The sequence below is a fragment of the Anopheles nili genome, chromosome 2 (assembly GCF_943737925.1).
Source record: "Anopheles nili chromosome 2, idAnoNiliSN_F5_01, whole genome shotgun sequence".
Classification (NCBI taxonomy): domain Eukaryota; kingdom Metazoa; phylum Arthropoda; class Insecta; order Diptera; family Culicidae; genus Anopheles; species Anopheles nili.
In genome coordinates this window covers 29,128,697-29,152,048 of record NC_071291.1, presented here as the reverse complement: position 1 = coordinate 29,152,048, position 23,352 = coordinate 29,128,697, and the positions used below count along the sequence as shown (strand labels likewise).

The 23,352-nt window shown below is 51.0% G+C and overlaps 1 protein-coding gene across 1 annotated transcript; it reads right to left on the bottom strand.

The window, feature by feature from the left end:
- Nucleotides 1-3,061: 3,061 nt before the first annotated feature.
- Nucleotides 3,062-22,604, bottom strand: LOC128720910 (uncharacterized). The gene is made up of 18 exons (XM_053814614.1): nt 22,534-22,604; nt 22,066-22,376; nt 19,357-20,889; nt 18,200-19,266; nt 15,519-17,887; nt 14,833-15,448; nt 10,574-10,651; nt 10,320-10,502; nt 10,052-10,242; nt 9,635-9,985; nt 9,461-9,552; nt 6,613-6,835; nt 6,173-6,520; nt 5,579-6,108; nt 5,354-5,493; nt 5,142-5,263; nt 4,872-5,086; nt 3,062-4,800 (listed from the first exon to the last, which is right to left on the bottom strand). Exons 1-18 carry the CDS (start codon nt 22,602-22,604, stop codon nt 4,526-4,528), a joined length of 8,715 nt encoding a protein of 2,904 aa, XP_053670589.1. The 3' UTR covers nt 3,062-4,525.
- Nucleotides 22,605-23,352: the final 748 nt, after the last annotated feature.

The following is a 23,352-nucleotide window of genomic DNA, read 5'->3' as shown; positions in this document are numbered from 1 at the left end:
TGTGAGTAACGAGAGATCATGCGTCGAAGAGGATGCATGTACCAGCCAGATAACCACACTAAATTTCCCCTCCAAATGTTATCAGTACATATAGCCGATCTTTCCGGCGCATGATAATCAGCATCCCATCTCGTTCATTATCGTTTGTTATCGATCGGAATGTTCTACGCACACTGTAGGATCTTATTGAGCGTCGTATCTTACCGGTCATAATTCGGTCGCAGTATTTTGCCAGTCGTAATAAATTGTCTGGCTGAATACATTAAATCCTTTTTTGATACAAATCAAAACAGCAAATGGTGTGCGATAAATTTCTGTTATCTAAACCACTGCTGCTATGTTTTCTATCAAAAGAGGATTTAATGTAGGCCGGCTGACAATTTATTATGTCCAACGATATACTGCGACCGAATTATGACCAGTAAAATACGACGCTGCATAATATCCTACAGTGTGCTTAGAACATTCCGATCGATAGCAAACGAGAGCAAACGAGATAGGATGCTGATTATCATGCGTCGGAAAGATCGACGATATGTACTGATAACATTTGGAGAGGAAATTTAGTGTGGTTATCTGGCTGGTACATGCATCCTCCTCGACGCATGATCTCTTGTTACTCACGAGATCAAATTTGTCGCTTTTGGCGTTCAAAATCCGCCGTCGAAATCCTCCCGATTGCAGAATTATCGATAGAATTTTGTGGAATCAACGTGTGCAAAAAACCATGCGCAACGACGCCAGATTTGGCACTGCTGCTAAAAAACGTGCGCCATGGGCTTAAAGATTACTATTTCGGATAACCGGAGCAGCACGTGAGCGCAACAAGGACAAACTACTATATTTTGTACCAGGCGTGCTTAGAAGGCCTGCACTATGGAGTGATGCGTGCTAATTGGGCACCATGTTTGATCAACCCGTTATTTTCATATAGTTTTGTGATAAAAAGATGCCCAATAATATGGAGAACAGTGGTTTAAATAATAATAATTAATCGTACACCGTTTGCTGGTTTGTTTTGTATCGAAAAAGGATTTAATGTATGCAACTGGAGAATTTATTATGACCGGCAAAATACTGCGACCGAATTATGACCGGCAATATAAGACGCTCAATAAGATCCTACAGTGTGCGTAGATGCGATCGATAACAAACGATAGCAAACGAGAAGGGATGCTGATTATCATGTGCCAGAAAGATCGACGATATGTACTGATAACATTTGGAGGGGAAATCCATTAAATTTAGAGCGATAATCCAGCTGGTACATGTATCCTCTTCGACGCATGATCTCTCGTTACTAGCGAATTCAAATTTGGCGATTTTGGCGTTTAAAATCCGACACTGAAATCCTCTCGATAAGCGAGCAGGGTGCGTCACGTGGTATTTTCATATGAATACCGGTGGCTCATTGCAAATTCTTTACATGATCTGCGTGCTAATTCATGAGTTTTTGGAAAGAATTTTTTTATTACCAAGTAATAACATCGATTATGTTTTATTTTTCATTTTTTTATTCATCGATTATTAGCTGAAAGGATCGAGTTTCCCGGCATTGAGAATGCAGATCTTTTGGCCAAAAGGATGCAGGTCTTTTTTAACAGTCCGATCCTACCCCACGAATATTTGCGGGCTCAGAGGGATATCTGCTTATACGATGGCAGACCCTGTGGGATACAGACGAGTTAGACAGGTACTTTTACTCAATCCCTCCTAAATTTTCCACCAGACCTTAGTTCTACGGGCCTCAATGTGAATCGCGCCTTCAGCTTTATTGGGCGCAATTGAGGCTATTCCAAGGCTAAAGAAGATCCCTATTCGTGAGGTTTTTAATAGCAATTCATCGGTTTGCATCTGATTCCCTTTCTACCTATATCCTAAATACTTAAATTATTAATTAACAAACTTAATAAATTTATATTTTTTCCCTTTTCCGTTTGTGTAATGATTAATGCCTATTACTGATGAATAAAATTTAATTAACAGAAGTAAAGCATAATACCCATATGCGCTTGGTTTGATACTGCGAAAGCTGTGAAACTTTTCATACTCTGCTCGTTGCTGCTGCTGCTGCTGACCTAGTTCTTTCACCACTCAACCGTTGGCGCAAATGTAGATCGAATCGTCATTATTAAAGCGCCCACGATGTGCGCAAAAAACCAACCTGATTGACCTGACATTCAACGCGTTTTTTTTCTCTCCATTTACCTCATACGAATCAATAGAAATGATGAAACTGAAACTGTTTGCATTCTTCATAAGGGGATGGGCCTTTAGCTCCGCTTAACGGCACGGTAACCCAAAAAAGGTGGACATTGCGTAGAACCACCAGCTCGGTTGCGTAACGCTGTAAACAACTTTGTTTTCTAACTCAACACGAAACACACCCGCACAAATCAAACCCCAGCAGCCAAGATTGAGAATACTCGATTTTTCATGTCAATGCCACGCCGGTTTCCAAGCGATCGTCCAAGGGACCGGTACAAAGCAACCAGGAGAAGCTGAAGGAGGGTGGTCGGGTGGGTGCCCGCATTTGCGTAGAAATTCTCTCTTAGGTCACGGTACCGAACACGACAAATGGCTGATCGCACAATGGCACGGACAATTACCATAAAGCTGCATTTTCACATGCTTAAATCTTCGCGCCAAGATGTGGCTGCCACTGCTACGGGGGTGGGTGAAAAGTTGGTAGGGCGTGAGAGGGGTGGGATTTATGACACCCGCCGGTTCTAGCTCCCTTTCCCCTCTGTGGCCACCCCTTCGGTTCTGATCGGTGTTGTTTCCGAATGATGTCACGGTAAGCATGGCCGTCTAACCTCTAACACGATCCAACCCTCGCTGCCGTTAGAATGGGACGCCATATTGAACGAAAGATGCACTTGTTAGCTCTCAGCTGCACAACACCCTTAGGGTAGGGTGTCCTCAAGGTGCTAAATGGGGTAGAGATGCGTCTGCAGCAAAACATAATGGAGCAATTTTGGATGCCACCAAAAACACTCCCAAAACGCAAATTATCGAAGCAAAACCATCATCATCATTTATTACATTCTGTCATCACGTGTCATTATAAAAATGCGTATACAATGCGTGAATTTCGGTTACGGTTCGTCAAAGTGTATTTCATCCAAAGTCCGACAGTCATACTACTCCGTGCTCCATAACGTGCTGTATTACGCTCGGTGTATATTTTTGCTGTTCTTTCTCACGGTACACATTTTCTTTATGCAAAAAAAATACGAACGATATCGATACGGCAAAAAACGGTTGCGTTTATGGTGGCTAATTATTTCGGTAACGTTCTGTTCGGGTACACCCAATGTGTATTTGCGACACCATCTGAGGCGTGCAGTTTTCGCAAACAAGGGAAGGAACGGATTTGGTTCTACGGTGAGCAATAACGTCCCTTGCAAGGTTCTCGTGGCCTCGCTGGCCTGTATATATATATTAGGGGGTTTAGTATAATATATATGTCTATATAAATATATGTGGTTTTCCATTTCACATCTCGCGTACCGCTTGTTTATCAGTTAATTTTGCACATTGGTGATTGGGTACGGCTAACAAAACCGGAGTCGCTCTGGAATACTCGAGCAGCCACGCTGCCAGAGGGCTTGGGGCGCCAAAACGGTATCAAAACGTAAATACGAAACGGCCCTACCTAGGTTTACCTTTTGCTATTTTTGTTTTTTTGTTTTGTTTTTTACTTCGGTTACGAATGTGTATAAACCCACCCTTGCTCGGTGCGGCGTTTTTCGACTAGCATTTATATTTACACTACCGAAGGTGCATCGTGGTGGAGAAGGAACACGCCAAACACTGCCTCGATTTTGTTAACTGATTCGCTTGCCGGTTCACGATTATAAACATAGTTTATAAACAGTCAGCTAAGGTTATTAGTAGTACTGATAGGCTTACAAACTGTAGTTATTAGTAGTCGTAATGATAGCGCATAAATTCGGTACACAAACGATAAGCGGTAGCTGGGCCGAGAATCCGAGAACACAGCCGTCAGACTGCTGGTTCCTTCTCCTCTACCCGGTTAGTACGTTTGTTTGTTTGTTTGTTATATGTTTAGTGTAGCTTAAGTGATCTGTTCCTGGTTTGCCTTTACTACGCGAAACGTTACTAGTGTACGCACCGGACATTGTGCGTACCTTGGAATAGTGGTGAACAATCGGTTGTCCGGCGAAAAGAAAATCCTATTCCTCGTCCTGCCACACCACACCACGCAAGAACATTCGCTCCACCAGCTCCATCTAGCTTAATATGTGCACGAGCTTAACATACATGCTTATTGTCTTATCCTTTGCTGCTACATAAATCGCTCGCTATCCGCAGCTCCTTCTTGAGGAATCATGCAAAAACACATGTTGCGTTCCATCAGCCGAGCTCTTGACTTGCAAGTCCAGCTTGCCAGCCAAGTGCGTCAGGGCTGAAACCCTTCCTAGGAGTCCTTGGTGTCCTTTCGGAGGCCTTTGCAAAACGAAACACGCATCTTTCTGAACCTCGAAATCCGTACGAAGTCTTACACCTTCCAGAGCAACAGGTGATTGGTGCTGTCCTCACGTCCTGCCACCTCACTCATGGTGTTGTTGCCCGCACTTCGGAAGTCCTCGTACCCATCGCCTCCGGATATCACCAGCAGCTCCTGGAGCGATGGTTTCACAGACTTGCCGCTCGATTGGCCATGGTGGCTTGCCGCAACCGGACCAGTTCCTTCGGATGTCATCTCAGACTGCCCATCTGGCGATTCCACGAACGTCAGGAACCGCACGTGACCCGTGTGTCCATGGGGTAGACCTGAGAAGATAAACGGATGTTTTAGTGTAAATCCTGGATTTCTATCAGAGGCGTGATAGTAAAACACCTACCCGTCACCGTTGGCAGCGGTGATCCTTTGGCCACGTTGTGTGCACCAATCGTCAGCAGTACACCGGCACTGGTTCCGACCCAGACGAGGTCCTTGCAGGCTAGCAAGGACGTGACCCGCAGACAGGCCGCCTTATGCTGCCGGATGATGTCATCACAGTTCGAGAGCATTTTGTTGACGGAAGGTGCCAGGTTCACCTCGAATATAACCTCAAAGCTGAAACGGAATTAAGACGTTAGATGTAAGACTTATACCGCGGCAGGATGCATACCTTTCATGATGGCAACACTTGATGTGGGCCGAGTTTTGCACCGAAATCCACACGTAGTCGTTTAATACTGTCATATTTGTGATTGGCTTCGAGTCGTTCGAGATTTGAATTTGGCTATCGATCTGTGAGTGGAAACATGACAAGTATATTATGACATCTTTTAGTGAACAGCACATGGCAACATCGTTGCACCCGCGAAAGGACACACTGACCTGTAACGTTTTCGTGTTTAATACTTTTATAGTTCCCTGTATTGCGCACCACAGCTTCCCGTGGACATTCAGCAGCTTCACCACCGGGTTGGTCACGGTCCCAACCGTAACGGTGAGAGGCGAAGATACGTTCCACCCGCCTGTGAATGAAAATGGTTGGAAAAACATCCACCTCATTAGCACGCATGCACCGCGATTGACTCCATCAGGATTTAGGACACTCACATCGATCCCTAGAGTACACACAAATATCACCATTCGCTAGGGACACGAACACGCGGTTATCCAGATACAGAATCGAGTACACCGCACTCACGTGCGGTATCTTGATCTTGTTCTTCTTAATCCGTATGTTGTCGGTACAGTTGTACACGTGTATGCAGCCATCCTCCGTGCCAAGCCACATGGTTGACTGCTGATTCTCGGATTCCTCCCCAGTTGTAGTCACGCTCGCTGTCGAGTCCTGCTGCCGATGGTTCGCTGTAAGACCCGTTCCGGGTTGATTAGTAGCGGTCCGTTCTGGTTGACTTTCGGCATCGGAGTCGTCACTTGAGCTGCCTGAATCAAGCTGCACGTTCGCTTCGCTGTTTGTCAGACTCCTTGTCTGTCCTCCGCTGGTATCGGTTGACTTGAAGGACGCTTTCGTGTCGTTCGATTTGGCGGGTGAATTGACGGAGCAGTTGTTCGATTTACTCGGTGCGATAGACGCATCCACGATCGATATATTGACGTTCATCAGTGCCGAATTCGTGGACCTTCAAACGAGAGATAACACGAGGTTAGGGTCTTTAGTTCTTCATTAGGCAAATTTTATCTTACCGCTCGTCGCTGGCCGGCACCGACGAAACGCACAGGATCCGGGCATTACACACACCGTTACAGCTAGTCACCGATGGTTCCGGGACGAGGCTAAGGACGCATACTTGGCCCACGTAGCCATCGCTGTTGCACACCCACACGTCCTTTTGTGCGCCGAGGGTCGGTGAGGCACAGGTGAACTGGAGACCGGCGCGCGTCTTCCGGATCGGCACCGAAACGAAGAACTCCGGTATCTGGCACCGTTCCAGGCTGTTTGCGAGCTTCTGCTTTGCTTCCGCGAAGATCTCTTCCCACTGGGTGCGCTTTTCCGGCTTGGAAAACACCACGGTCATGTTTTGAATGCCGTTCCTGTGGAGTGTGCAATGGTTCGCGTTACTACTGCCAGGTTCACTGTTACCTGTGGAGATTCACCCTCACATATAGGAGAAAGGCCTACTTACGAGGTGTTCCACGTCAACTCCAGCACGTTCAGCTGAGCGTCATTGGTCTGCCGTTCCGCAAGTTGACGCTGAATTTCTCGTTGCAGTTCGCGAACCGCTTCCTCCAAGGGTGCATGAGGACATCGGAGACTCGCGGCGATATCCGACATCTGGATCAACTTGCCACTGTCCTCCGTGAGGTGCTCGATTTCTTTCATAATTCGCCTGACATTCTCGTCCTTAGCTGAAATGATACGCCCTTCATCAGTATTTTTCGGTTCCTTGCAGAATCCTGTGCTGAATGCATTATTTTGATGTCCCAAGTACATGGTTCACGATCAAACCTTCATGACAGACATTAAATTACCCTCCCCCAGTCGTTAGATGCAATTCACGGTTACACCGTAATCTCGCAGACAAACATTGCAAATTTTCGCACATCGCGCACGCACCAACATGCACGCAGCATGCTATTTAACTGGTGCAAGTCGGCCACGAAAAGCCGTTATCAATGCCGTTGATACGAGCACGTCCCGTGTGGCCAACCCAACCTCAAGGGTGGCAGTAGTATCGTTCCGGCCGGTGCTTTATCTAAGCCATTAATTGATTGTATACCACGACGATTTGCCTCGGGGCTAGCGTTCATCGGGGGGGTCGAACGCGAAACGGACTCGATCCGAGGGCAGTCGATCTCGAACTCTCTGACCGTCATCAGCCCGTAGACACCTAGTCTCTAGTTCTAGCAATTTTCTCGTCCACGTTCCGTGCACCAGCAGAATGCCGAAAACCGCCGAAACCAAGTTCGTCAATTCGCTTTTTCTGACCAACCTCATCCAGTCGCAGTACGGCGAATCGGAGGTGAAGATCCGGACGTACGATGTCGAACCAGCAACTGCTGACATCAGCGATCCCTACGCACGATCATCCATGAACAGGATCCTTATCAGGTACGAGCATGCGAACTCCAGACGTCGCTCCTGTTGACTGAAATTGATCCCGATGTTCTCAACTGACAGATACGCCTCGAAGGAAAACCCCAACGGTGCGGCCATCACTTTCGTGGCGAAAATCAAACCCACCGAGGGACTGCTGGTGGAGCAGTTCCACAAAACGGATGTCTTCGAGAAGGAAACGTCCATGTACAAGTCCGTGCTCCCCGACATGGTGGCGCTGATTTCGAAGCTCGGAAGTGTTATCGAGCTGGCACCTCAGTAAGTATAGGCGTTCTGCGCGGGAGTGTGCTTGTCGCGGGTCAGAGCATCCAACAGCTCAGCTTGGTCAGCTGACTTGTGCCCGATAGCCGTCATTACATAAGCACCCGAATGGAACGATATGGTCGCGTGCACCAACGTCCAGTGTTCGATACGTTGGAGGACGATGTACGATGACGGTCGTAAACCTACCGTATCAGTGCGTCTTTGGACGCGCTTGGGTTTGTTTTCGTACACCCAAACGTATCGTCGACGTTATCGTCAGCAGATAGTCGACAATTCAAAAGCACATTACGTGATAGGGACGTATCGCATCGGAGATCGAAATGAATAGGCGCTATTCGGCGGCGCTCGCCTCGTTTATGACCGATGACTAACACCTGTCAAAATGTGTCGGATTGACGCCGTCCACTGATACGAGCGAGAAGCTCAAGGCGTTCCATGTTGTGCATGTTACCGGTGTCCATATCAGAATAGAACATAATGTAATTATCCAGATAAGCGATTGTATTAACCGATTAGCGCGTCCTACCGGGGCGTTTTCTGCTTCTTGTCCATGACAGACTTATCCACTCCTCGGAGACACCGTCGGAGCTCGTCGTCCTTGAGGATCTGACGGCGCGCGAGTACAGCATCGAGAGCCAGTCCTTGGGACTGACGTTCGAGCAGAGCAAAATGGCGGTGGAAAAGCTTGCCTTCTTTCACGCCGCTAGTGCCATTATGCTAGCGGAAAATGGACAGGCGTTTGCGAAGTTTTCCAAGGGCACTTTCCACCCCGACCATAAGGACAAGCTGAGCTACTTCCCAAACACCATTCAAACTGCGGCCGACCTAGCGTCCGAGCTTGGAATTGAGCAGTCGGTGGCGGAAAAACTGCGCAAACTCCCGGCGAAAACGCTCCAGAAAGCCACCGAAGCGTACGGAAGTGACCTGAAGGGGCTGAAAGTGCTCAACCACGGTGACTTCTGGACCAACAACATCCTGTTCAAGTACCACGGCAGCGAACTGAGTGATGCCATTTTTGTAGGTTATATTCGGACGTGTCCAGATCCTGTTGGTCCTTGGGACGTAACAGTGTTACATTGTTTTCTGATTTGATTGTGTCCTCAACAGGTTGATTTCCAAAACTGCGTCGTCGGCTCACCGATCATCGATCTGGTGTACTTCCTGGCATCTTCGCCCGCGTATGATGTGCTCACGAGCCATCGCGACGAGCTGGTGTACATCTACCACGAGACTCTTGTTCTCCTGCTGCAGAAGCTGGGCTACATCAAGCCCATCCCGTCACTGCTGGAGCTGCAGGTCGATCTGCTGCGACATGGAGCCCTTCAGGTCATCTATTCGCTCACCGTGTCACCGTTCCTGCGCACGAAGGACGCCCACAACACGCCACCGATGCAACCGACGCTGTACAGCCCCAACCAGTCGGCTGACGTGAAGCAGGTGTTGCGAGCTCACGCACCCAGTATCGCGGCTCAGTTGAAGGCATACGATATGGTCGGTCTGCTCGATTGGGGTGCGAATGAGAGCAAAATCAAGGGTTTGATGTCACGGTTTGAAAACTGATCCGCTCGTGGTTTCCAATGTCGTTAAATAAATACACTTCGCTAACGGTCTTCCTAATCTAACGTCTTGCAAAAGCACACAGTTATACTTACATTTCACAATTTCCAAATCGTCCAGCGAGATCTTTGTGAGATACTTGTACTTGTTCGTATCCAGCGTGGAGGCTACACTTCCCGGGCAGGTCCTGCAAGAAGAAGCGATTTTCAGGGCTTTAGCAACGCATTCCCAACAAGCTCCTCAGTGCCTCAACAAGCTCTGTAGCTTACATATTGGTTTTCCGTATCGTGCCACTTCGACGCTTGATGCTCGTGATCACCAGCAGGTCGTTGAAGAGGAAAAAGCCACGCTCCTTGCGCGTCACCTGTCCCGACGGCATCGACACTAGGTCGAACAGCAGGAAGGCTCGCTCGGGTGTCACCAGCTCGTTCATGCCCTCGATCACGCCCTCCAGCTCACGCAGGACCGTTTCACGCTGCCCATTTTCGAGCGCTTCCTTCTCTTTGCAGTTGAGAAACATCAAAATATCGTGCACCAGCTTTAGCGCCTCCTGCAGCGGCTTCTGGTCCGGATGCGCCACGTCGGTGTGCTTAATCAGTCTTGTGAATATAAGTTCGTAGCTGAAACGGGACAAGCAAGCATTAGCGATCGGTGTCCTGCGGTGCTGGTGTTCATGCGATACGTACTTGGGAAATTTCTGCACGGGTTTGATCAGCAAGTTGTCCAACGACAGCTTGCCCTTATGTTCGCGTGCCATCGCTTCCAGAAATCGTGCAAACGCGGGACACTTTTGTCGCGCACTGCGGATCGCATCCTTCGCTCTATTCCAGTTGTTTACGAACGACGTGTACGTATCGAGTATCACCGGGCGGGAAAACTGTTTCGGAAACAAATGTGAGATGTTTAGCTCTTCTTTTTCACCTCCAAAGGACTCCCGTGGGACGCCACACTTACCACGTCGACGAACGCATCGCCAATCATTTGCATTTTGTCCCACGAGTCCAGACGGCGCCGCAGCTCCTCGAGAAACCGCTCGTGGATGTTAAGGATGGCAGGAACCATGAAGAAAATCTCGTCCACCGTTTGCACGTCCACCAGGCCCGAGTTCTCGGGGGATTTGAGCTGGTTCAAGTATTTCTAGCAACGTGAAACGAGAGCAGTTAGTGAACGCTGGTCGCTTTCCAGCCGCAGAAGGACGGCATGCTTACCAGTACAATCGTCTGGAGAGACTCCACGTACGACTTCTCGGTGTTGAAAAGCTCGACCACCACGTGAGTGCGTGTATCCTGAAACAATGATAGCAATAGTGGCACTTTGTTAGATCGGGCTTCCGTGGGTCCCATTTACAACTCCCAACAGTCCTCCCCGAAGGACCTTGCCATCGTCCCAGGACACTGGCCGGGCACTGGTTGCAAACACCAGCAGCGATCTAGGCGGCCCGCATTGGCACGACATGCGAAGCGGTAAAACCTGTAACTGAATTAAAATCTCATTCCTGTTAAAAGCTTTTCATGTTGCGGTAATTGAATTTCCTTCACAACTTTTCGCAACGGCCCCGAGACGGTGATTGGAGCCTGTCGGCGTGGTTGGTTGGCAAACGTGGAAAAACGAACGACCAGATCGATCGAACCATGAAAGGATGGCTAGATGAATGATTAGGTATTATGGAGCCCGGTGCCCTGGAATCGCTCGATAGCAAGGCATAGCATCCGCTTCAGGCGATAAAAGCGCTGTTCGAGCGCTGGAAAATTCATCCCCACCTGGGGATGGGACAGGACATACCCATTTTTGGATCATTCACGCATGGTACATCAGGCTTCGGGGCAACCGAGAAGCGAAACATTGGATCGAGTGAGTAACTTCCCGAAGGACATCCTTCTCCTGCGGATCCGTTGCGGACGTAAAGCGCAATTTCACTTTTAAAGCAACTCGACAACACAACACGTAGGCTTTCTGTTGGGTGGATTTCCCCTGCTTCTAAACTCAGAATATCGTGACGTATGCAAGTGACCTAGATAGCAGCGCCCACTCGAGCTCGTATCTTATCACGCGAAAGGATCAATAAAACAACCAACACCCGCGTCTAATTCCGGTATGCAAAAAGGGACAGCAGTCCACTGCAGGACTAGCACACCCCCGTGAGTGTAACACACGTAAGCACGCTTCAGACACTTGTTGATACACTTGTTGTGTATTGCATGTTTTGGCCGCGATTATGTGATATCAGGCGTGTGTAGCCCGACGAACCCGCCAATCACTTTGGTCGCTTTGGTTGGAAAATGACAAACTCTTGCCAGAGAGTCAAAGGCTCGCCAGGCTCTAGACTCTCTAGACCTACCAGACCGCAAGGGTTTTTGCGGATGGTTCACTTACATTGTAGCAACTGATAACGTTGTGCCACATGGCGTTTTCCGACGTAGATTTTGGCGTCCGCTCCGGATCTTCCTCCGAGTCGGAGCAGAAGTTGAGCGGCATCATCTCGAACTGGAGGAGTCGGTGAACATACACTTGACGCGTCGTACTGCTCCTACGCTGCGAGTTTATGCAAATCCCACGAATGCACACACATTTACACACGCACGCACACCCTCGTTAATTGGTGTCCAAATGTTCGCAACCGGTTGCGAAGACCGCACGCCGTCTTCGTACTCTCGCAACAAGCAGCATTGTCGCGTTCGAGAAGAAAAAAAGAAACGACCCAACACAGTTGGAACACCTCCGCTGTCTGGATGCTGGCAGGTCTTGGCCAGCTTTAGCCGCATGCCAACGTACCAGGTGTGTTCAATCGCCAACCAATACCGAGCGAGTGCACCCGAGGGACACGTTTAGGTTCAGGCGCTTCGAAATAACCTCATCGAATCGACGACTTCAAGGAATGCCACTCACAGATGTGACGGCCGGTCACACACGAACCACACGAAGGACCATCACTTTGGCGGTGGAAAACACTGCAAAAATGGCACACACGAATTGCTATGGCAACGGGAATCCTCCAACACCAGAGGCCCAGCTTCCGGACGGAACTACTGCTCCAACTTCCGGTAAGCTTGCCTGACGTCCTGCAACGATCCGAGAGGGCTGGTTCCTGGCCTTGAGCCACCGTGCGTTCCATCCACCACCAACCACCGGGCAATGGTTGCAATTGCGCGGAAAAACAACCGCTTTCCCAAAGGGCGCAATTCACTGGATGCCGTGCCGTGCCGTTTTCACGCCATTTTTGCACCACACTGGTGGCTGGCGGCTGGCGACCGCAAAGTAAACACACGTTCGATCGAAGCAACTCGTGAAAACTGCGTTGTTTCGCGTGTAGTACACTAGCGCCACCGACCGTACGCTCTGTGTCTGTGTGTGTGTGTGTGCGAAGGAGGGAGGGGGGTGAGGGTGTGGTGGGTGGGGAAGAGAGTTCAGCTACAGCCATCCCAGCTTCCAATCATCGGAGTGTGTGCTACACTTTTCCCGTCCTAGCTCACTCACTTGCACTCCGTTTTCCATCATCTCTCTTTTCTCTCTCTCTTTCTCTCTCTCACTCTTTCGTTCGCTTCATCACGCACCATCAACCGAGAAGCCGACTCTAAAGCCTCTCATTCCACACCGTTCACCTACACAGGCTCGTTCCACGGCATTATTCGATCGCGCGCGCGTTCCGGGGTCGTTTTTCTCCAATTTTCCATACGTCTCCTTCACGCCACCGACCTTCCTGTGGCGGGTACCAAACAAAAACGATGGCGGTAACGGAAGGGGTTGCATTCCTGCTCACCCCTCCACCCCCTTAACACCCCCCACCACCGAAGCCGGTATTGTGCTCTCGTGAAACAGATTCAACCTCTCTGCCGGACGAACGTAACTCGCTTTTCCGACCGGGGGAGGAAAAACCTCTGCCCCGGCTCGTTCACATGCCCATCGATCCGTGCCGTGTTCCGTGTTCCCAAAGCAAGCGGCTATTAATGTTTCTCCTCCCAAATGCCCCATCCTCACGGGACGCAGAAAGCAAGAACGAGTTGCGAGTTTTCCAACGGTAAAATCACCCCACCGAGGGTGCCACGGGCGATCGGTGACGGGCAGGTGATTCTTCTCGTGTGCCCCATCTGGTGGAGCTGGCTCTCTTTTGTCCAACACAAACACCAGCGTCCGGTGGTGTGTGCGTTTGTGCTAATGTACTCGCTAATGAACAGGCGGGTTGCCGAAAAGCGGAGCAAAAAAAATAAAGAAAAGGAAAACCTCCCCATGAAGGACAAACGCGCCGTACGCTGTCTGTTATCGGAAACACGGCACGTAACAAATTTGTCTCTCGTCTAGTGTGTGGAGGCTCGATTCAATGCTCAAACTCTCGTTGTTCGGATGGAACAAGGGCCAATTTTACTATTTTGGAACTATCCGCTGGTTTGCGTTACTGCTCAGCCCTCAAGCATATGTGTGACAAATGGTTTGAACAACGGAAAAACGCGGAAAAACAGCATACAAAAAAAAGAAAGACAAAACCTTCAAAACCATCAATGGACCGGTGTTCGAGCGTATCCCTCCCGTAGGTCGCATCCGAGACACATTTCGCGAAGAAGAAAGCCAAGCAACCAGAACGTGGTTTTCCGCGAATGACTTTCTTCCTCCACGGCGGCAGATGTGCGCTTCTATGCCTGACAAAAATGTCCGCCTTCCCAGCTGGTTTCATGTGTGCGAAAGGCACACGTCCGGAGAATACGAAGAAGCCGGAAAATGGCACTAAAAAAGCTGCGCGAAGCAATCGCGTACTTGTTGATCGGGAGCTCTCAGACGTTGCTGCTCTGTCGAACATGAAAACATTGCAACTGCGCATGCGCCTCCATCATGGCTGTACGTACACCCACACACACACACGCGCGCACACCAACGTTTCACGTGTAGTGGTTACGACGGTGGGGTATGAAAAATTAAACGCGATAATATTTACATACTCGCGGAACAAAGTGGCGAACGATTATTCACAACTTCTTCGTACAAACGACCAAGCGTCTCCATTTCGAACCACGACTTGCGGCGCTGCTGTCGTGGTGACGTTACGAAGCACTGGTGTTGGTGCAGTCGCGCACCAAACACGCCGAAACCAACAACGACCATCGGTGGAGCGCTCCCTGATGCCATTTCCCCCTCTTACACTTGAGTGCTTATGCAATTAATAATGCTCGGTGGTGGTGGAAATTGAGAATTCTAATTTTCACACAATACCCTGACTCACCACACCAGATGGGGCGCGTGAGTGGCGCTACCGAGTGTCGAAAGAATTAATATTGATGGCTCGGTTCAGTTCATTCGCTCAGATGGTTACGAGAAAAGAAAAAACTGCAACACTCGTGAAAAATTAAGCGCTTCCCATTTCCACAAAGAACGTAAGCTTGCGTTGCCATGTGTTTCCATTCCAGTAGTCCTTGACGTTAGCACAGCCATAAGCCTAATAAGTCCTGCAATCTGACACCTAAACAAAACACCCACTCACCAGACAGTTTAAGACGGCCGATGGAAGGGCATTGCTGGCATTTGTACCACCACCAGCGCCACTTGCCGTTCCCAGCTGTTCCGTCACCAGCTTCTCGCTGGAGCCCTTCAACAGTTCCGCCAGCAGTTCGGGGGATGCGGCTAGTCCTTTGGGTGCTTCCGGTGTAACCGCTAGCGTAAAGCTTCTCTCGGATGGTGTGCGACTGCTCTGCGATAGGCGAACCTCGTCGAGGCTACGTTTCTGCTGCTTTTCGCTGGCACTCGAGCCACTTCGTTGTTTGCCAGGTTTCGTGGGCTTTTCCGATTGGAGGTGGCTGTCCAGTGAAAGCTTCTTGCTCTCCAGCTTGCCAGTGGATTTCTCCGATCGGTCTGAGTCCGTGCTGCGTTGGTCGATGTTGCAAAGGTAGCGTTTTGATGGACTTGCCGAGCGTGTGCCGGATGAGTCCGAAAGCTTCGAAGGACTCGATGCGGTTCGGACGTGTGTCGGGACCGGCAAATTGGCGCTTGTTTTCCGCGGTTTCGAGCCGGCTTTTGCCGCGTGTCGGTCGTTTGTTTCGTCCATCGATTGGCTGCAAACACCACGGTTTCTCGCCCCGGTTGAATTCGGCCTGTGAGTACTACAACGACAAAGGATACACCTGCAATTAGTCCAACAATTAATGGCGAATGGCCACCAATGCTACTTACCCTTCGGTACGCGTCAGTTCCTCCAGAATCTCGCTGTATTGCACCTTGGTCGTGGGTTTCTTCATCTCCGCTTCCAGCATCTGTCCGTACGGTCCTCGGAGTGGCCGTTTCGAGTACCGCTTTGGGTCCGGATCACCAGATCCAGGCGCTGGTGAGGCACTGGTCCGGTCCCGTGAAGACGCTCGATCACTTTCGTTGTCCGACACCGAGTCCGATCGCAGCAGGAGCGTCTTGAGTGATCGCACCGGAAGTGCCGGTACCGGCAACGTATCGTCCTTTTCATCCGAACTCTGGTACGTCAAGCTCTGGCGTCGATTTCCCTTCGGCCAGACCGGCTTACCAGGATCCGAATCCGGTGTAATTGGATCGAGCAAATATCGTTCAGGTGAACGCACAGCACGATCGCCTGGATCCTTCCCACTCAAATCCGTGAAGCTTTCGCCACTCAGATCCAGACTTGAGTCCTTTTCCGTCACCTGTCCAGCCAAAGCTTCCGGATTCCAGCTCACGCCAGCCTCATCCACAGCCGGTGTGTCGTTGTTGTCCGATTCTAGCTCACTATTTCCATCGATCGCTGGCCACTGGAAGTAGATGCCCTTGCGACGGGACTTTCGTGACTCTAGTCGTCGCTTCTCATCCACATCGTTCGATAACCGGCAGTTTAATGGGTCACCCGTGTCCTCGTTGTTGCTGTGGCGCTTCCGGACCTCGACCACCTCGATCTCATTTCCATCACCCAGCACCACCGATACCTTGTGTGTGGGTGCACTTCCGTCGACGATCGTTGTGTACTCGTTGCTTTCCGGCTCGGTGCAAATGATTGATACAGGTGGCGTGCAGAGCAACGATGCGATGCCTAGTCCTTTGCTATCATCATTTAGGTCAGCCGGATCGGATGTTGCACCATCCTCCGACAACTCAACGCTATCCTGCGGTTCCACAATTTGAGGTGGCGTTTCCACCGTGATCGTATCCGAATGGCCACTCGTTTCATGACACTCCTCCGGGGAATGAACCCGCCCGGGAACGTCACTAATCGCACTCTCATTCACCTCCTTGATGCTGTCCAGACAATCGGAAAACTTGCCGTACTCGGTCGTTGAGGCGTCGATCCATTGTTCTGAAGGACGAGCCGTGCTCCACTCACTCACGACACAATCATACACCGGAACAGGGATCAAACAGGTGGTGGCTTGCTGCAGACACTCGTCGTCCTTCGACAGAGATGTCGGCGTGATTGGGATGCCTTCTTCAACCAACGGCTCCAGCACCATCTCGGATGCCTGAAGCACGCTCATGTTAGTCCCAGGAGCACACTGGTGCAATTCGTTTTCAACGTTCTCGTCGTGTTCGGCCACCGGATCCTCGACGATGGTTTCAATGTCTGAGTTGCGATTCGACGACAGGTCCTTGCCTTCCAATCGGTCCTCAAAATACCGCCCGTAGTCATCCAACGGCGCCAGGTTGATGTTCAGCTCCGTTTTCTTGATCGTCAGCTTCGCCACGTCGGTGTCAGGCTCTGGTTGGGAGGCCTGGTCCGTCTGATCTCCACACAGCTCAGTTGGACTACAGCTACGAGCTGCCTCCAGTGCCTTGGATGACGACCGTGGTATCGTGTTGCTGTCCACGCTAGATTGCTGCTGATCTCTGCTCTTGAGAATGCTGTTCTTAAGCGCACCCAGTGCTGACCGGATGTACTTCCCGGATGAGTAGTCTACCTGCGAAAAGGACGCACTCCGGAAAGGGATCGTTTTTTGCGTGTACGAACCCACGATTGTACGAGACTCCGGTCGAGACAGCTTGGTAAACAGGTCATCAGCGTCCTTAAGGGTGCACTCGGATTTACACTCGTCCCCAAGTGCCGGTTTGGTCTCCGGCGGCTCATGAAGCGCCTCCAGATTCGAGGTGCTCACATTAGCGCGCAAATTCACCGGTTTATGCTCCGTCAGTGGAGAACTTGGCGTGGACATGCGCTGTCCTGCACCATCGGCAAACCTGTACGGAATATCAACCGAGCGTGATTCCTTCGCCTTCAACAACTGTGATTCAGGCAGACTCGAGTCGGCTCCATGCAAAAAGCCCGTATCGATGAGACTAGAGGTGGATAGGGTCACGTTCTGACGATCGAACGTTCGCTCCACACTATTGGCGTGTTTAGGTCGGCGAGGTGGTGGCACTGGAGGTCCTCTATTGCCCTTCAACAACTCCGTCAATTCGCGGAGTCGTTCCGTTTTGCTACCACCACCACCAGTAGTTGCATTACTGCCAGCTCCGGACGCACTGTTGCTGGGCTTTTCAGACGAGCTCGATGTGGTCTTCTTCACTAGCCGTTGCAAGCGATCCAGCGTATTGTTGCGCTTTTCCATTATCTGCAAGTGGGAACGAAGAAAACAAATGTGAACCACAACACCTCGGTTGACCGATCGAAGTAATCACTGAAGTGAGTGAACACTCGGTTTCACCAGCGCATTTTCCCCCCAGATTGTTCTTATATAACATATCAAACGTGTAACCTTCGTGACACATGACGATCGCTTCAAGGAACGCTGACGCTTGAAACACCGCCTCCGATCACCAACAATAAATCTGAAGTCCTTGGCTCAACGCGCGAATGATATCAGTCACGATATAAAGCGCAAACAAGCAGCCCATTGTAAGATCACAATTCTGCAACAACTTACCGATCTGTCGGCTGCAACACCACCCGAACCATGGAGTTGTGTGCCACTCCTTCCAAAGCAGTTAAGCCCGGCAGGCGAACCGTCCGGCGATGGGCAACCAGAGGATGCGTAGCCCTGCGGTGGCCTAAGACCAACATGCGACAGTGGCGACGTACAGCTATTATCCGGCGTCTGCTCGCCAACACCACCTGGTCGTCCGGGTTCGACACCAACACCACCGACACGGACACTGTGCCCGGCGCTATTATTAGCCGGCGTGCTAGTGTATTTCTGCTGCTGCTGCTGATGCTGCTGTTGATCACTGTCAACGTCGCTGTTACTCCGGTGGTAATTGTTGTTGGTGTCACCACGCGTATCCACGACCTCCGACAGGACACCGTCCACAGGTTCCGCTTGCACACCGTGAAAGGACACGCCCGTGTTCGGTTGCGAAGATGCGCCAGCGACACCAAGCTCAGCGCAGTAACGTGCCGCTGGGTAGTCGTCGCTGGCGTTACTGCCGTTACGAGTGCACTGTGCGCGGTACTTGAGCACCGCCACCGGTTGTTGCTGCCACTGGTGGTCGCTGTTGCGTCGGGTTAGCTGTGTCACACCACTACACACGTGATTCGGATCGTCCGAGGACGTGCTGTCGGCGTGATTGTTTCGGTTTGCGATTCGTTCGGAACCACAACCACCACTAGCAGGGTGTCCGGTTGATGCTAGCGTTCGACCACTGACGGTTGTTGGCAGGTTGCCATCACTGACGATGGTGGCGTTGATCGACGGGTGCCGTTTGCGTTGGTGCGCACGTCTGTGGCCATCGGTGTATGGTGGTTCAACGACGGCGCCGTCGTCGCCGGTTGATGACAGATCGGATGAGTCGATGAAGCTGAGATCCTCCAGTTCATCGATCGCTCGTGCCGTTACACGATCGTGGGCGCTGCCGGCGACTGTTGACAGGCCACTGTCGGCACCGGTGAATGTCACAACACCACGACCGAGCAGCTGGTTGCAGTATTTGTTCAGCGATTGCAATCGGATCTCGTTGAGTGCGTCGCTGCACGGTAGCTTCCGGTGGGATCGGGGTGTAAGGACACACTCGGGTTGGCAGGATGACTTGTCGAAGGGGTAACACTCGTCGATCGACGATGTTCGTGAGCTGGTGAGGTGCAGATAGCGTCCACCAGGTGGCGTGTGACTTCCGCTGCTTCCTAACACCGGTAGGGACGATTTGCGCGTTACGGGTGGTGTACCGTTTTGTCGATCGGAATTGATCACGTCGTCTACGTAACCGTACTGCAATCGTCGCGAGTGGTTCGTGTTACGAAACGATCTATTTAGTGCGGGGTAGCCCACTGTTGGGCCTTCAAGTGGGTGGCTTGGTGAACCGGAAGTCGTCGTTGGAGAAGCCGTCCCAAATGCGTCCGATGGAACGCGATGAAAGCTGTACGATTTTACCACCGGGAGTGATGAAGGAGGTTGTAAAGCTCGACGCCGTTGCCCGAAAGGAGTCGCTATCGGGGGTGGATGGAGCTGCCCAGTCGTTGGTGAATCAGGCGTCAGGACGCAGCCGGTGGTTGCGTGCTGCACGGCTGGTGACGCTGACCGTGGAGATAGCGAGGATGTCGAGGAAAGCTCGTCCACACAAAGGTCTCCGATGGGGGTGGATTGGTTTTGCTTAGTAATATTTCTACCCCCACCAACACCAACACTCACACCACCACTACTACCGCCGGTGCGGTCAATTCGCGCACTGAAACCACTCGTGGAGATCGATCCAACACCACCAACCCCACCGATGCCGTGCTGTTCGGTTGATATTTTCCTTTTCTCGAAATTATTTATGTTCACATCGTTCGCCCCGCCCTGCCCTGGCTGCCACCGCTGCCCTTGTGGCACTTGTTGCGACCGATGCAGATGTCGTGGTGCGTTTTTCGAATTTAAATTTAAATCATCACCCCCGTTTCGATAGCTGCGACCACTCGTCGTGCCGTCGGATCCATCGGTTGTGGTGACCAGCGCCGAAAGATCATCATCACCGTCCGGCTCGTTGGTGTCATCACCCAACTCGCTTCCTACACGCGTCCCGCTTGCAGTGAGAGTCCTTCGCGCTCCGAGCCACCCGCCGGTCGAATCACACCCAGCTCCATCACGCAGCCGATCTAGGGTGGTTGTGGAAAATCCGATCGATCGGTTTCTCTGATGCTGTTGCTGTTGTTGCTTCTGCTGAACGTATCCCACACTCGAGATGACGGGGTCAGGGATATCGGATCCACACTGCTGCAGGTCACCACTACCAGCAGGTTGCTTTTTGTTGCCTCCACCCACACCGAAGCTGTTGCTGTAGCAACACACTACCGTTGAGCAGCGTGGTGACGTGTCCTGATGTCGTGTCGACTCCTCAGCTGGTTCGAGTTGTCGATGCTCACCGTTGCTGGATCTACTGCCGGTGTTGCTGCTACTTTTGTGCGTGAAACCGTTCGTGTAGCCAGCGCCAAGGGCCGAGTTTGATTCGCTGGTGTAATCGTCACTTCCGCGGTCGTGCGGTTGCGTTGACTGACTGAGACCGTGCCCGTTGTTGTTGGTCCGGTTGGCTGCCGACAGGGGATATCGTGGCAGCTGCTGCTGTTGCTGCTGCTGCTGATGGCCCTCTACTCCGGACGCACCGACCGTTGGCGATGCTAAGGGAGATGATTTTCTATTCTTAGCTGGAACGACGGACACACGGGCGTAGCATGAGCGACGAGGATGAGAGAAAGAAAGAGAGGGAGAGAGAGAGAGAGAGAGAGAGAGAGAGAGAGTTCAGACAAATTTGAGAATCATTCCATATCATTACCATTCATCGTTGGTTGGTCATCGTTTCCCACATTGAGCTGGAGAGTCCTTACCATGCACCTCGTTGGAGAAAATGCAAGTAGCATGCAATTGGTATTCGCAGTTTCTTTCAACCCTCAAGAAAACTCACCGAGCAGAGCGATATATGAATCATTACCACTTGAACTCGCGGACTCGTCATTTTTACACGAGTCAAGAGTGCAGTTCTGATTCACCTGCAACGTCGTCGTGAAACAAAGTCACACGCGAATGGCCACTTTTCCTGGCCATTTGTTTGCATGGAACATGCATCGAAACGGCTCCATTGGAAAGCATCTGGACATGTGCTTCATTATTGTCATTGCCACCTTTGAACCATCTGCTGCTGAAGCGCCTTCTTTCTCAGGGGAAAATTGATGAACTTTTCAGCACACCACTTAGGTGTATGGAAGGAAATTTGTAACGCGCTTGATCTTAGCGCTGTTGAGCACGGGTTACGTGAAAAATGAACAGAATACACCCTCAAACGAAACCGTACGGACCCTCGGTATGGAAAGTGAAGCCAATCCCACCCACAGAAACTCCATCTTCGTGTGTATGCATCTCCTTCCGGGCCTCTCCGTAGCTATGGGTGATTCCCTGATTCTTTTCGGCATCCCCACCATAACACGCCGTTTTTTTTTTCCACCACCCAATCGAAGAAGATAAACATCCCACCGCCGGTAGGCGTCGGTGGTGGAACAAATAAATATAACATTTCGAGTGAGCCACGCGAAGGCGGCCAGCGGTTGGGTCGTAAAATGTAATTTTAGTTTTCCTTCCCTCCGTTGTGGTACGGATTTTCCGAACCCAAACCGGGAAGATGGGAAAGCGCACGCTTCAGCGCCATCACCAGGTCGCATCACTGTCGATTGAAGTCCATCGTCTTCACTCCTATGTCAAGTTGTCTCTCTCTCTGTGTCTCTCTCTCTCGGTTCGTCTGGTCTGGCAAGATTTGCCGCCAAAACAGAACTAACAGACCGATGCGTAAACCTCTAACCAGACCCTCTCGTTTTCGAAATTTCACTCACCTAAGCTACTAGGAACTGGCAGTTTGGTGCGGGCGTAGCTCGTCGTCCAAGGCATCTCGACGCCACTCGAACCGATGCAGCAGCAGTTCTGCCTATCACCGTTGCTGCTGATACTGCTCGTCCCCGTCACACTGTGCGTTCCGCCATTGCCACCATTCGGGATGTCGTACGAGCCAACGGACGCACGCGAGTGTCCTTCGGCTAAGTCAACCACGTGGCCCGGTTTTCCCGCATCCAGCAGACCCGCATTAGATAGACGCACACCGTACCGTAGCGTGCCGAGCTGGATGTAATCATTTTCGGGAATCGCCCTGTCGAAACACGAAACAAAACTGTCAAACGATCGCCACGAGCGTACGTACGCAGCCATACAGCCCAATCCGAATGCGCCTGGAAGGTATGCAACCAGCATACCAGCAACCAGCTCACGTGCGTTCGCGATCGGTACGCGGGCGGGCAGCGACTCACCTGTTCCACATTGCCGATGGCAGCGCTTTCATGTTCCTTCCCAATTTGTCTGGTTCCGGTTTGGCGGTCATATTTTAGGCGATGTTGCATTTTGTGTCATTACGGTACGAGCGGACACGCGCGCACGCAGGCGGTTTTTTCGAATTCGGGAACCGTCCCCGATCGGGTTGGTCTGTGGGAGAAAGAAAGATCACACAAAGAAGACGCAGCGGGTTAGTAGGCGTATTAAATGAACAGCCGGTGCGTAGGTTGGTGGAAATTATAAAGTTAAGTGAAAACCCACGCGATTGGAAAGCAACGGTTGAGCAAGATTCCGCCCGTTGGAAAAGGGTGTTCAGATTGCTACGCTTATCTCCAACATCCTTTCAAAGCATTCTTTGGTTTATGATCGTCAACCTAACTTTGCGCTTCCTTTTACGTAATTTTAAGCCAGCTTGAAGCAGCCATCTTCAAATCGATTGGCCTCCCATCCCGGTCACCTTTACCGATGGTCGAACTTCTGTCGCATCAGCACACTGTCCTCGAGTAAAATGACCACCCAACCCACCCGAGCCCTCCGTTAGAGGTGCTACCACCCTTCCGGATCGCCCCCTCGGAGAGTTTGCTGGGCAAAACCATCGAATGCACAATAAAACCGACAAATCAGCACAGTTTCGCTCCTTTTTTTGTACTTCTCCTCGCTTTATTTTCATCCAATTTCAACCCTCGCGGGCATCGCGGCAGAAATTCAACACCACGTGCCGGTCCCTTCCCCCCCCCCCCCCGGAAGGGGGAGAGAGGCCAAAGGGAGCCAAAGTCACCGGCAAAAGGGAAAATGGC

What these genes read in the sequence shown, in the direction of transcription:
- LOC128720910 (XM_053814614.1), bottom strand. Translation starts at nt 22,604, where the DNA reads ATGACCGCCAAACCGGAACCAGACAAATTGGGAAGGAACATGAAAGCG. An exon ending in CCATCGGCAATGTGGAACAG is followed by an intron (nt 22,377 to 22,533) that starts GTGAGTCGCTGC and finishes GTGTTTCGACAG; the next exon opens with GGCGATTCCCGAAAATGATT. An exon ending in GTGTTGCAGCCGACAGATCG is followed by an intron (nt 17,888 to 18,199) that starts GTAAGTTGTTGC and finishes TCCCACTTGCAG; the next exon opens with ATAATGGAAAAGCGCAACAA.